Below are 14,165 nucleotides of genomic sequence, written 5' to 3' on the forward strand. Positions count from 1 at the left end.
TAGTTGAGTTTAGCACAAGGAAGCAGAAAACTGGAAATGAGAAGTTTAGAGTTATTTCCAACTAGATTTAGTCTTTTTACTCTCCTATTAAATTGGTGTCTAGTTCAGCTTCCTTTCAACTGTGAAACATCACCAAAATCATGAACATGCTGTTCCAAAATGACACAGATAAACTTGTTCAAGCATTCATTACTTCCAGGCTAGGTAAATGGAATGGTAAATGGACTTATACTTATATAGCGCTTTTCCAGTCAGTTTGACCACTCAAAGCGCTTTACACTACTTATCACATTCACCCATTCACACACACATTCACAGCCCGATAGGCACATCAGGAGGCAACGTGGGGTTAAGTGTCTTGCCCAAGGGCACTTTGGCATGTAGTCAGTGGAAGCCTGGAATCGATCCGCCTAGCTTCCGGTCAAAAGACAACTGCTCTTCCTCCTGATCTACAGCCGCCCAGGTCACTGCAACTGAATTTCAATTGGTCCATAATTACTCAGCATGCAGACAGACTAGTACTGCAAAGAGAGACCAGATGAGACCAGATCCTCTCTGCATTTCATGTTAGAATAGAGTTTACTTTCAGAGCCCTAAATGGTCCACCCTACCTCAGAGATCTTGTTGTTTCTAATAATCCCACTAGAAAGCTTCGCTCTCAGAATGTAGGCTTGGTTGTGATCCCTAGAATTTCAAGTTTCAGAGTGGGTGGCAGAGCCATCAGCTATCAGACTCCTTTCCTGGGTATAAAATGCTGAAACCATGTTTTAGGACCAGACTGTTTTGAGAAAAACACATCACTTTACTGAGAATAATACTTTCCTTTACATTAAGTTAATGGGAAATCAGTTAGTGGTTCCACCCTTTTTGATACCAAACGTAGCCTTACTTCTTTCCCAGTCTTGCTCACAAAATGGCATATTTACTGTTGCTGGAAGATATGCAGTTGTGCCCTTCATAGTGAACGAATCTTTCATGATCATTCAGATTTATTTGCCAAGTGACGATTATCTGGATGCTTTAGGGTTGGAATATACTTGCTGTTAGCCACACGTCCACATACATATCATGGCTGCCAATTGTTCCTTTGGCATGTAGGCCACTAGAGTTGATGCGAGGTAACGTGTCACGTGCACGAGTTGCAATATTGACGGGAACACTAGAGGCGCTTATGCGAACAAGAGCATGACTACAACAGGTCCGAGGTAAACACAATGGTGGATAGTTCTGAATAACGTCTCTCTGACCTTTTCCACAACCACCGGCATCAGTATGATTTTTTTCCTCCTCATTGCACAATGACAAACACTCGTGCCTTAACAGTTGGCAACTGGTGAACTCCAGTACTGAGCGTATTTTGCCACAACATGCTTCTGTCGTTCGCAGCAACTATATACACAAAGTAGCGGAATGTTGATGTGTATGATTGCGTTCGCAGCAAGTTGGGATCATTTGTAGAGATGGGATTTATGGCTTTTTGAAGAGAGCCGGATCTTGAGGAGCCGTTCCTTTCAAAGAGCCATTCAAAAGACTGGCTCATTCTTACAATATCTTACAAAATTTCACAATATCTAAGAATGACAAACAATCAAAATATGTACTCTATAAAATCTACTATAAAGATCTAAAAAACAATAGGGAAAATATAGATAAAAAAGGACAAACCTGAGCAGTGAGTGCAAATTCTAGTAAATGTTTTGGATAGAACTATAGACTGTATATAAAAGATGAATGGAGCCTCCATGATGTCACCCGTACGTTTCTGAAGAGCAAAAGTGAAGCTCGTTGGGCGGTTCACACCGTCGCCATCTTGGCAGCATCACGCATGTTGTTAGTCCCATAAAATCCAAAAATGGGCAAAGAGGTCAGTCTTAGAGGGGGTATGTAAAGGTGGGGGCGGATGATTGACACCCACTAAACTCCGAGCTGCCAATAGCTAAGAGCTAACCGAGCTAACCCCGAACTTACGGTAGCTAACCAGCTAACGGAGGTAGGCGGGCTAAAGCTAAGGCTTGCTGTTAGTTGGCTAAAAACTGTGGTTGTGCTGCACTTTCCCTTCTTTCCGCTGATATTGGATATCTGTCAATCAATAGGACACGCCCCTAATTATGCCAAATTTTAAGCTTAAATAACATCCAAACGGATGAGTTAGAAAAAAAATTCCCCCCCCTCACAGTGTTCATGAAGGTAAACTTGACCCGTTAAACCTAAAATAGTCTTTTGTACCAGGCTTTAAACATGTTTATTTCTGCTGTGAAGTTGGTCTTTTTAACAAGGGAGTCTATGGGGATTTGCTCTGTTTTGGATCCAGCCCCTTGCGGATGAAGGGTGAACTGCAATTTTTTGCATTTCCGCATAGGCTGCACATTTTACTGCTGGAGGTTGCCGCTTGGATAGAACTCACAGTATTTGTTTCTGAACAATACTCTCTACCCATAGATACTTCACATGAATGGAGCGTGTTGGACATCTGACTTCTATGATGTCACAAATGTGATGAAGACAGTGTGGAAAATTTATATATAAAAAGAAAGGCTCACAAATTAATGGCTCACAGCTGTGAATCGGTTTCCATCGTTTATTTAAAAGAGTTGATCTAAAGAATCGATTCGTTCACGAACGTCAGATCTCTAATCGTTTGGAGCTATACACAAAGATCCGGCCCTGTCCCACCACATTTACAATTTTTCTTGACTTTGGGCTTTTAGGAAACTGCAAGGTTTTAAGGTCAGAAAGCTACGTGGTGTTGCTTTAAGAGAAAAATATCGTGTTAATGCTTATATTCTGGTCTATGATGGTATACTGTAAATATCTTTCAACTTTTCTAACGGAAATTTATTCTCTGTGCTATCTGTCTCTGATAAAGATACTTGCATGCTCTTCAACGTATGACAGATGATGTTTTGAAGGTAGGGGAGGATGTTTCATTTTCATGTACTAATTTGCTATCTAAAACAGTGAGTCGGCTGCTCTGTCGTCGTGCCAGGCTTTTTGTTGTTTACCCTTCAATAAGCAGAACCTTGAAAACTCCTTGAACAAACATCTCCCAGTGGATGCCGGTAGCAGAAATTCAATTACCCTGAAACATCCATTGACGTCTTTCAAAGATTCATTTCCATCCTTCTTCTCTCGAGTGGCTCTGTATATGTTTGCTGTTAAAAGCAAATTCGAGCAATGACTTTGTAATTGTCACTGCTGGAGAGTGGGACTGCCGTTAAAACATTGAGTGCATTCGGTTGGTTGGCTGGTCATCTGAGTATGTGTGTGTGTGTGTGTGTGTAGAGGCTGCAAGTACTTCATTTGTGTGGGCCTATGCATGGGTGTGCCTACAAGTATACATTTCTCATCCTGGTGAAGATGGTCCTCTGATTGGCTTTTGGTGACCTCACCTATTTATTAATACAATGAAGAAAAACACACATACACAAAAAAAATAGAACAGAGAGTAATTGTATGAGCCATTTCATCATCTCTGTGCATTTCTGCTCACATCAAAGCTCATTTTGAGGGACATAGCGTGTGAATATATGGGGTGTGTTTGTGTGTGTACTGGGTAGGAGGAAATTATCTGTGGGCAGTAACCTGCCCTCCACTGCAGCCAACATTGATCGGGTACGCAAAGGATGGGAAGAAGAAAAAGAGTGTCAGTGAAGGAGGCGAGGGTGGGGACAAGGAGGTCTATTGATTGGTGAGGTAATGCCTGTAGGTGAATGTTTGGAGTCAGAAAGTCACAGACACAAAGTGCTGAGCGAGTGCAGAGGATTTAGTGATAGAAAAGAGCTCAACAGCATGTCGGAAGAGAAAATCTGATACATTACATGAAAACAAGCTTCAAGAATCATGCCAGTTTGTGATGCATGTGATGTTTTTCATTGCAGTTGACAAGATCTCAATAGGGGAATTTAAAATGTAAAGTCAGCCTGTCCAACACCAAACAACAACTAATGAAGAAACACAGTGGAGCATTTAGCATTCAGACCCCAAAGATATTAACCTCAATAGCAAAAACAGTTACGTTGCTAACCTCCTTTATCGTGTTACTTGTTAATGGTCTACAGTTTGTTTCATGGCCATTCAGCAGTATTAAGATTAAAAAGACTTTTGACTGCGTAAAAAAAATGGATGTACCTGCCAGATCCTGCAACCTGAAGGCATTGAGTGCTAGAACAAACATAAACATGTGACCCCCATTGGTTTAGCTTTCCACTGCCACATGTTATTGCAGTTTGTTTAACAATTACCACTTGTTATAAAATGTCCAGCATGGAGCACGTGGCTTGGACATAAATGAGTCACTTCTCTGGGCATCTTCCCACCATTCAAGCCACAGAAATGGATTTAGATGAAACAGACAATACTTCGAAGTGCAACAGAAATAGATGTTAACAGAGAGAAAATATGGGCAGAGTAGGTAGACCAGTTTACGAAAATAGACTGAATAAGTCATTGCTGACTCATGCTATGATTTCTGCTGAATTCTTCCCTCTTTTCTTCCCACTCGTCTCTTTGTGCTGTCACCCATTGATACTTCAGGCGATTTTTAATTTGAGCTCAGCTGGAGTATCATCCTACACCAACCAGTGTAACCCTTCTTCAGTTCGTCTCCTGTCTCCTCTGAGGGACATTTTTTCTTTTCTCTCTTCTCAGGGTACCGAGAGGGGTTTCTATGGAAACGGGGAAGAGACAATGGTCAGTTCCTGAGTCGAAAGTTTGTCTTGTCAGAGAGGGAAGGAGCGCTCAAATACTTCAACAAGCAGGATGTGAGCAAGATGATACGGCTGATTTTAACGGGTGTTTACAGGAACAAAATTTCACTTGGGGAAAAAGCCAATACTTGGAAATATGAGGCTTCTATGGTGCTCTACATTCTTGTCTGTTCTGCTTCCATTAAGGCCAGGGATCCCAAGGCTATAATGAAAATTGAAACCCTCAACGCCACCTTCCAGCCAGCCAAGATTGGTAATCCCTGTGGCCTGCAGATCACCTACTTGAAAGACAACAGCACAAGGAATATCTTTGTCTACCACAGTGATGCTAAGGTACACTGCCACACACTCATCTGTATACATACATGTGTATTCAAAGGTATTGTTGTACAAATAATTAGCCTCTTTTTATGTGTTCTGTGTCAGATCTTAAATTAAACTAGAACAGGGGAGCATGTTGTATGCTTTACTGAACAGAGATGGACATAAAAATGTCCTTCAATAAATAATTTTAACTTTACACTTTACTGAAACAAAAGATTTAAACATTGCTCCAGTTTTGTTCTTAGATAAATGTTACTGTGAGCTATTTGTAACTGTCACAGTTTGTGTTGCAGATCCAAATTTCTAACAGTTCATATATAATGCATAGATAAAATAAAAAATGCATCTTTGAATCATGTGTTTTATCTGCAGTCTGGCTATAGTTAACTATTTTCCATGTGTGAAGTCAACAGCAAACCTTTTTAAATTCTCTGTAAATACCATAGTAACACTTTTATGAATTTTATGAGTCCCATTTAGTTTCATTAAAATTTATTTTGACAATTCGTTGTCAGCAATGATACAGAAAATAAAAACAGTTTTCCAAGCCAGGCAGATTTTTTTTTGTATCATTCAGAAAAGTGCAAGGAACTTATTTAAAGCATAATTTCCCATTAGTTTCTTTGTACTAACTGGTTATATCCAGTTAAAGCCAAACACTAAGCTAATTCATCTTCATTTAACCCTCATATTCTGGTTTTGAAACTCTGAATGAATGTGTCTGACATCTGAATGTTGAGTCTCACAGAGCTGCTATATCTGTGGCAACTGAAATAAAAGAAGAGACAGATTTGATCAAAAACTAAGAAGATTAAAAATAAGAAATGAGGCAGATATTTATAGCCATTCATTGGAGTGAATCAAAGCAAGACACAGACGGAGCCATAGGGAGGGCTGCCCTCTGCTGTCTGAACGGTGTTATTGACAGCTAGAACAAGAAGGTTCATCGGGTTCGTTCAGCACCACCATCATTGCTAATCTGTGGTGGAGTTATCGACAGCACATGGTGTCTACATAGCCGCTCACTAGGTGTAAAATATCCCACCAGTGGGTAAAAAAGAGGGGAGTAAAGGTATACATAGATGACTCAAGCAAAAAAAAATTGACTAATAAACAAAAAGTAAGGGAATTAGTGTCTGGTTGGTTATTTCTTCACTGTAACAATGCTTCTTGAAAATAATTCTTATACTGCTGGAAAGCATGTTTGTCTCCTTTTTAAATTGTGCCATATGAAGGAAAATACATTTGTGGGATGAGCAGCAACGTTGAGTATGTGGGTTGTGCCCATGAAAAATTTGCCAGATCTTCTCTGCTGATGCCAAACAGCTTATTTTTTGTTGTCATTTATTGTATTGGATGATTGAAGTCTGAAAAAAACAAGACATGCGGCAATTTAACTATTTTTTTATTTAACAAACAGGAGCTTCAGTAGCACTGGCGACCTGTCCAGGGTGTACCTTGCCTCTCACCTCATAGCTGATGACATAGCTCCAGTCCCTCATGACCCTGCACTGGAATACCTGGGGGTAGATGGATGTCTGGGCTTCAGTAGCATGCGGAAGAACCGTACACAGTCTGGCACTTCCCTCTCATGCTCGTCACCAGCTTGATCACACACTGCTGAGGGATGTCATCCTGTTCTTCAACCAGCTTTTGTCACGAGTCAGACAATGTAGTTGTGCTGGTCACTCTGGGGCAAACAGTAGTGTTCAGTGGGGTTGGAAGTCAGGACTGCAGGGAGGCTATTCCATCCTCTTCACTCCTAAATTCTGCAGGTCGTCCCACTCTTTGGAGTTCAGCATTGTCATTATGGAGAACAGAATTCAGTCCCAGAATGTTAAAATATGGAATAGCCATTGGTTTTCAGAATCTCATCTTGATCTCTCTGCACTGAGATTGCTTCCAAAAATGACAAGCCTTGTTTTTCCTTTGAGGGAGATACTGCCCCACACCATCACACTGCCTCCACCAAAAGCTGTTAGCCTATCAATACAGCAATCATCAACATCTGAACTAATCATTGAACATGATATTCCTTCACATGTTGAGGTTCCAGTGAACTTGTTGCCAACACCAGCGCAAACAGGCCTGATGGTGAAAGGCAGTCATGGCAGTCAGTAGCAGAATAAGCTGGCAAGTTTTTAATGGATGCAACTTACATACTCAACTCTGTTGCTTATCTTATATGCATTTTCCCTACAAATGTGGCAACATTTAAAAGGAAAATAAACAGGTTTTCCAACAGAATAAAATTTATTGTGAAGAAGCATTGTTACAACAAAGAAATAATACTACCAAACAATACCAAATAACCAAGCACATCTGTTTTTACTTTTTGTGCAAAGGTTATATGATATGTGGAGTTCCGCTGGCTGTGTTCCCACTAAGCGTTTTTTTTTTTTTTTTTTAATGCAGGAGATGGTCGACTGGTTCAACGCTATCAGAGCGGCGAGGTTCCACTACCTGCAGGTGGCCTTCCCCGGAGCAAGTGATGAAGAGGTGAAGTCCATGACCTTACTGTTATGAAGTATATGGTTTCATATTGTTTGTCATTTAGGATGGAGCAGAAAGCTCCAAGTGTTCAGACAGTTTCATGTCATTGTGCGGTCTATTTTTGCTAGTGGAACAGCTCTGTTCACACTGCAGTTCAATTCTGATTTTTGCCCATGTGTGACTCATATCGAATGGCGCAAATCCAGTTTTTTCAAATCCGACCCTGTCCTCTTTTATATGTGCTCCTGAGTCAGTTCAGTCCTCAGTCTGAACGGTCATTGAAGTCACAGAAGTCAGAGAAACGGTGCAATTCTGCTGTTTCACAATATTTACAAAGTTATTTTTTTTTTCCTTGTTTTTTATTGTAATTGAAAATGATGACCAAACAAAACCATCACTTTAAATATATGAACAAATTAAGCAAAGTAATGCAATGAAGGGAGGGATGGGGGTGTATTTACAATTATAATGTGTTAACGTGCATGTCGGGTCACGGGTTATATCCTACATTGTTGGGTTGGGTCCAGATTTCACTAGAAGATATCCATGGGTCGGGTTTGGTAATCATTCTAACGGGTTTGGGCAGGTATGGGTTAGTAAAGTTTGACCCGTGCAGGACTGCACGTGTGAACCATAGACTGTATATAAAAGATGGACGGAGCCTCTGTGACGTCACCCGTAGGTTTCTGAAAAGCTGAATTGAAGCTCATTGGGCGGTTCCCACCGTCGCCATCTTGGCAGCGTCACGCGTGTCATTTGTCCCGAAAAATCCAAAAATGGGCAAAGAGGTGGAGCTGAGAGGGGGACTGTGAAGGTGGGGGTGGATGATTGACACCCATCAAACTCAGAGTTGCCTGTAGCTAAGAGCTAATCGAGCTAATCCTGAGATAACAGTAGCTAACCAGCTAAAGGTGGTAGACGGGCTAAAGCTAAGGCGCAGTTAGCCGGCTAAATATTACGGTTGTGCTGCACTCTCTCTTCTTGCCACGGATATTGGATACCTGTCAATCAAAAGGACACACCCTTAATTATGCCAAATTTCAAGATTAAATAACATCCAAACGGATGAGTTAGAAAAAAATTCACTTCCCTCACAGTTGTCATGAAGGTCAAATTTGACCTGTTAATCCTAAAATGTTTTTTATACCATTTTATTTCTGCTGTGAAGTTGGTCTTTTTAACATGGGAGTCTATGGGGATTGACTCTGTTTTGGAGCCAGCCCCTAGCAGATGAACAGTGAACTGCAATTTTTTGCATAGGTTTCACATTGTACCGCCAGAGGTTGCCGCTTGGTGTGAATACAGCTGCAGTGTATCTATACATGCCTCTGTACAGAAGTAGGAGCCACTGCTCCACAAAAGCTCATTGTTAACATTCGTGCTTTCATCGGTTCAAAGTGTGCAAGTGCTTCCATGCTGATAGACGTGAAGCATCCATTTAAATCTGTAAATAAGACGCACTACGTGATATCGTGTTATCCTTTGTGTATGTCACTTCAGGGCCAATTACCATTCACACTTCAGTGGGATGAAGGTTGATTGAAAGGTTGATGTGAACGACCACGAAAAAATCGGATTTCATTAAAAAAATCGGATTTAAGCTTTAAGAACTGCAGTGTGAATGTATGCTCTTTTCCAGAGCTTGGTGCAGGCACGAGGGATGGTCAAATTATAAACATAACAAGCTTCTATCTCATATTTGAAGATAAATCCCCAAGAATGAAGGACCCAGTCCAAGGACAACTTTGTAGACCAAAGCCAGCCACTGTGTTTCCCTGCATAAATTCAACTCATGGCCAGCCAATTGAACCATGCGGATCAGTGTTAGGTTAGAAAATTGCAACTTGTTATAAAACTCAAATACAAAGTTTAAGGATTGCAGGTATTTGTTTGAGGCCCCCCATTTAAAGCATGTCACTGTCATCAAGAAAAGGCAAACAGATTGTAGACACTTCCTCACCCTAAGGGAGAAGTGGAATCTATCACTAAAACAGAAACCTAGTTTTAATCTGAGTTTAGATGCCAGGCTTTCAATGTGTTGTTTGAATGACCAACTGAATTGAGGCCAATAAAGAGAAACTTGTGTGTGATTCTCTAGAAGTGTTCCATTATAAAAAATCACAGAAACAAATAATCAGACATGACACCAAAAACAAAAACATACTATTTAAAACTGTGTAAAATGGGGCAATGAGATGGAAATGTAATGGAATAAGCTTCATTTGGATTTGAAAAACTAAAAAGAGTTGTTTCTAAAATTTACTGAATAAGGGATGGGAGCTGACACTGCGCAGTGCCGTCTCGGATGTAAATAATACGCTTGCACCATTTTCTGAGGCCACAGAGATTAACCTGAACATCAATGTACAAAACACCCGACTAGACCAAATAGATAACTATTTAAATAACCAGAATGTTGAACGTTTAAAATAAATTAAATGTGCAGTACAGGGACAAACTTTCCTCCCGAAGCAAAGAGACGCGATATGGAAAAGATTGCATCGATCAGAGATAATGACCCATATGAAATGTCAGCTAAAGAGTGGACACTTTATTCCATTTCAGTTTCTACTAATTATCTGTTTGTCAGTCTGATCTAATATAGCAAACACTCTAATAGAGATTATTAGGAGAATTTCTCAGAGACACAGTGACCAAATCAGCTCTAAAATAGCCCTCATTCTGGCTGGGTTACATCCAGTTTATTAGAGTAGCTGAGTGGCTCAGCTGAGTGCTGTTTGGGTCCCATTCGTACATAGCACAATGTTTGGACTAGCTTTCCATAGCCTTCTTGCTTGCTATGCTACAGTGTTGGCCAGTGCTAGGTTAAAAAGTGCAGAGTAACCTATAGGTAATTTTCTCAGAAATGGAACAAAATAAGCACACAATTGTTTCACCAAGCGAAATGTTCACACTTAGAATGAAAATGCCTGGAGCACACTTTCAACAAGCTTGGCATATTAGCAAAGTGTATCTCATGGCAGATATTCACACCATCTATCTCCTCCTTCTTACATTGGAAACAAGACTCCTTTGATATTGTTTCAATGTACGAAAAGAATATTGGAGGCTGTCATTAGTAATGTAAAACTGTAGGTATCTGCAACTTTGGAGGCTGCCGCTTTGGGACTGCAGTATTAGGATCCTTTTCCAAAATAGCTACTTCGTAAGAATGTTAAGAGAAGGTGTGATAAAGAGTTCATTTTGTGCATATTAATCCGTTTTCAGAGAGCTTGTAGTTGCATGCCCAAACACAAGAAAGAGAGCAGTTCCACAGAAAACATGGAGGCAGTGTCACGCCATATAGCTCACATGTGTGCTCACATTTACATAGGTAGATAGTATGCCATAGATAATTACATCAATGTCAATCATTGCCCACATACATGTTTTATATTTGCATGGATATAAGGCAATACATCCAAAAGAGGGCAGTGCAGGGTTCAGAGTTCACTTCCAAGTTCTAGCATCAGTTTCATATAGCAAACATGGCAACGTTAGATAAGATCATAATAATGTATGTTCTCAGAAAAATTAAAAGAGGCAGCGCAGTAGATAGCTGTGGTTTGTGCCATTGAATACACCATGGCTTCTTCTTTTTTGTTCTTTTTGCTAGTCACATGGAAGCTATACTGTTCAACACTGTCCCCACATTTTCCGGGGGTACTGCTCTGTTTGATGCATTTAAGCTAAGCATCTTCAAGCTCTCGGAGAACAGACTGAAATACACACAAAATTAAATCAGAGGACGGACAGTGGGCTCTGTCCTTATGCATGTGTATATAATGGTGAGCATAAATGAGCCTCAACTCATACTATTTTTGGTGTGTTAACAACATGAAATGACGCAGCAAAAGCAGAAGACTCTCAAAAACTGCCAGAAGTGTTGAAAATGAGTGTCCTGAGACTGCAGATGCATGTACTACAGAAACTACCAGGGGTCCTTTCTTAGGTCCACAGTAAAGGATAACTAGTCTGTCTCCAGAAGATCATCCCATAATGATATTCCTTTTCCTTATTATTCTGCCTTTACTTACACAGGTGAGATCGTAACTAAGAGCTTCTCGCAGAACTTTGATGAACTGTGTTAATTTTAAAAAGCACAACTAAAATATGCAGGTTCTGATTTAAAAAGTTTGCTTTCACTACAGAGAAAAAGCTTGTTTCCTTCAGTTGAATGTCATGTGCTTCAGTAGTTGATGCATGTGTAAATTAAACTCGAGAGACTGTTTAACAACATTTCAATTTGATTCTGCATAAAGAAATGCACTTCTATTGATACACTGATGTTTTTCTTTTTCTCCAGCTGGTGCCAAAACTGACCCGAAACTTTATGAAAGAAGGCTTCATGGAGAAAACTGGTCCAAAGGTTTGTGCTGTGCTCTATTAATTCCAGCTTCCATCTACAGTGAAAACAGTGTTAACACTCTATTCCAAAGCAAATAATATCCTGGTTTCAGTGTCATACTGGCTCTGTTCTGACCAAACTGGTTAACCTAGTTAAAAGAAACTTTATAGTCACCTAAAGCCTTGTAGTGTTGTCAAAACAGCAGAATTCCTGTAGAATATCAGGAATCTAAATCATTTACAAACAATACGCCTGGGGCCTGATCTACTAAAGGTTTGTGGGTGTAAAAACATGTGCAAACTTGAGAGCACATGCTTGATTTACTGGGCGCACCGAGAATTGCGTCTATTAAATGGACAAAATAATGCCCTCAATCCATTTAGGATGTTTGCACATGATGTGTATGAATTATGGACATTTCAACCAGAACGTGCAAATTATCGGGAGGAGCAGATGCCAATATGTCAACGTAGCACATGCAATGGGATTTTCAAATTTTCGATTGAAGTCGTGGTTTTAAAATGTGAAGAGCAATGACTGAGTTGAACTTTCATTCCTCTTTGTATCTTCCCCTGTTTTGTTCTGCCACAGCACACAGAGGGCTTCAAAAAGAGGTGGTTCACCATGGACGACAGGCGGCTCATGTATTTCAAAGACCCTCTGGTTAGAAGAGAGCTGATTCATCCAGACTGTCTACCAGTTATAGTTTGTTCTAACATCCATGTGTTTGTCCCAAAGGATGCCTACGCTCGAGGTGAGGTGTTTATCGGCAGCAAAGAGAATAGCTACACCGTCCTGTCTGGCCTGCCTCTGTCCACACAAGGCTACCACTGGAACCATGGCATCACCATTGTCACACCAGACAGGAAGTTCCTCTTCGCCTGCGAGACTGAGGCTGAGCAACGGGATTGGATAGCTGCCTTCCAGAGAGTCATCAACAGGCCAATGCACCCACAAGAATATGCAGGTGGTTATTATTATTATTATTATTATTATTATTATTATCATTATTATTATTAACACAGAAATATTTTAAGTGTTATATTCTATTCTATTGTATTCTACAGTCATTTAGCTGATGCTTTTATCCAAAGCGACTTACGTCTGAGATTAAGAACAACACAAGCAAGAATTCAAACAAGAAGGGATGTCATAATTAAGTGGTAGTCAGACTGCCGTGAGTACAGGTGAACCCAGGTGCTGTCATGTAGTGCTACAGGCAGTGCTTTTTTCTTTTTTTTTTGTTTGTTTTTGTAAGTTCTTTGTTTAACACAAGATCATGATTTCAACACACAATATCATTTTGGACATAAGTGCACGCAGCTTATTCAGTACTTAGTTGAGCCAAAGAGCGGACAAATCTTTCTAACTCGTTCCAATGAGTAGAAAAGTTAAGCTAAGTACGGAAATGTTCCTTAAACAGGTGAGTCTTTAGCTTGCTTTTAAAAGTGGATAAGGACTCTGCAGATCGGACAGAGTTTGGTAGATCGTTCCACCCCCGGGAACAACACAGGACAAGAGTCTAGCTACTGATTTTGCGCCACGTTGTGGTGTGAATGGTGAATGGTGGTGTGAATTTTAATAATCCTAAACTAACCTCAATGGTATAACAGTCACACTCAAAAAAAACATTTAATATTGTGTTTGTTTGTTTGTTTAGAAGCCAAAACTAAATGATTGGAATGTTTATTTACAGAATAGTATATATTTTTTAATTTAATTAACTTCATATAATCATTAAATTAAAAAAATGTGACACACATTATATTGTTAATGTATTTCTTATCTTTTTTTTTATCATTATTGAATTTTGGTATATTTTTGGGAAACCTTCAACATAACATCCAAATTTAGCTGCTTTTTATACATTTAACAAACATAACAGACATATCACATAAAAAAAAATGTAAAAAAAAACATTTTTACCCTTCATTTTATACTGTTTTTATACTGGAACACCGTATCATGTGGAAGATCCAGATTCTCCCAGAGATATGGTGTGATCCCTGGCTCCATCTCATTCCAGCATGTCTGACCGTCGTTAAGGTGCCAATCACACAGCTGTGTCTGCCACACACCTGGCAGCAATTGAATTTTAGAAGAAGAGTGAATACCAACATGAAAATATTGCAGTAAATTTTGACCCAAATTTTTGGAGGCACTAACCACAGATTTAGCTGTGCTGCTTATTCCACAGAAGCATGACCCTTGTAAGATATACCTTTTAGCAATCAGGCTTCCCAGCGATGTGTAATACAACACCAGTTGGTACTATTAAAATGGAGAAGAAATCA

General features: G+C 39.9%; 1 protein-coding gene across 1 annotated transcript in view; it reads left to right on the top strand.

The window, feature by feature from the left end:
- Positions 1-14,165, top strand: part of LOC121633002 (arf-GAP with dual PH domain-containing protein 1) — a 39,816-nt gene that overhangs the window by 24,258 nt on the left and 1,393 nt on the right. Inside the window, exons 5-10 of the mRNA XM_041974849.1 lie at positions 4,648-4,760; positions 4,893-5,039; positions 7,446-7,529; positions 11,830-11,892; positions 12,463-12,534; positions 12,610-12,838. Of these exons, the coding sequence (XP_041830783.1) occupies positions 4,648-4,760; positions 4,893-5,039; positions 7,446-7,529; positions 11,830-11,892; positions 12,463-12,534; positions 12,610-12,838 (708 nt within the window). The remainder of the gene's footprint in view (positions 1-4,647; positions 4,761-4,892; positions 5,040-7,445; positions 7,530-11,829; positions 11,893-12,462; positions 12,535-12,609; positions 12,839-14,165) is intronic.

This window comes from Melanotaenia boesemani, chromosome 21, assembly GCF_017639745.1.
Source record: "Melanotaenia boesemani isolate fMelBoe1 chromosome 21, fMelBoe1.pri, whole genome shotgun sequence".
NCBI lineage: Eukaryota > Metazoa > Chordata > Actinopteri > Atheriniformes > Melanotaeniidae > Melanotaenia > Melanotaenia boesemani.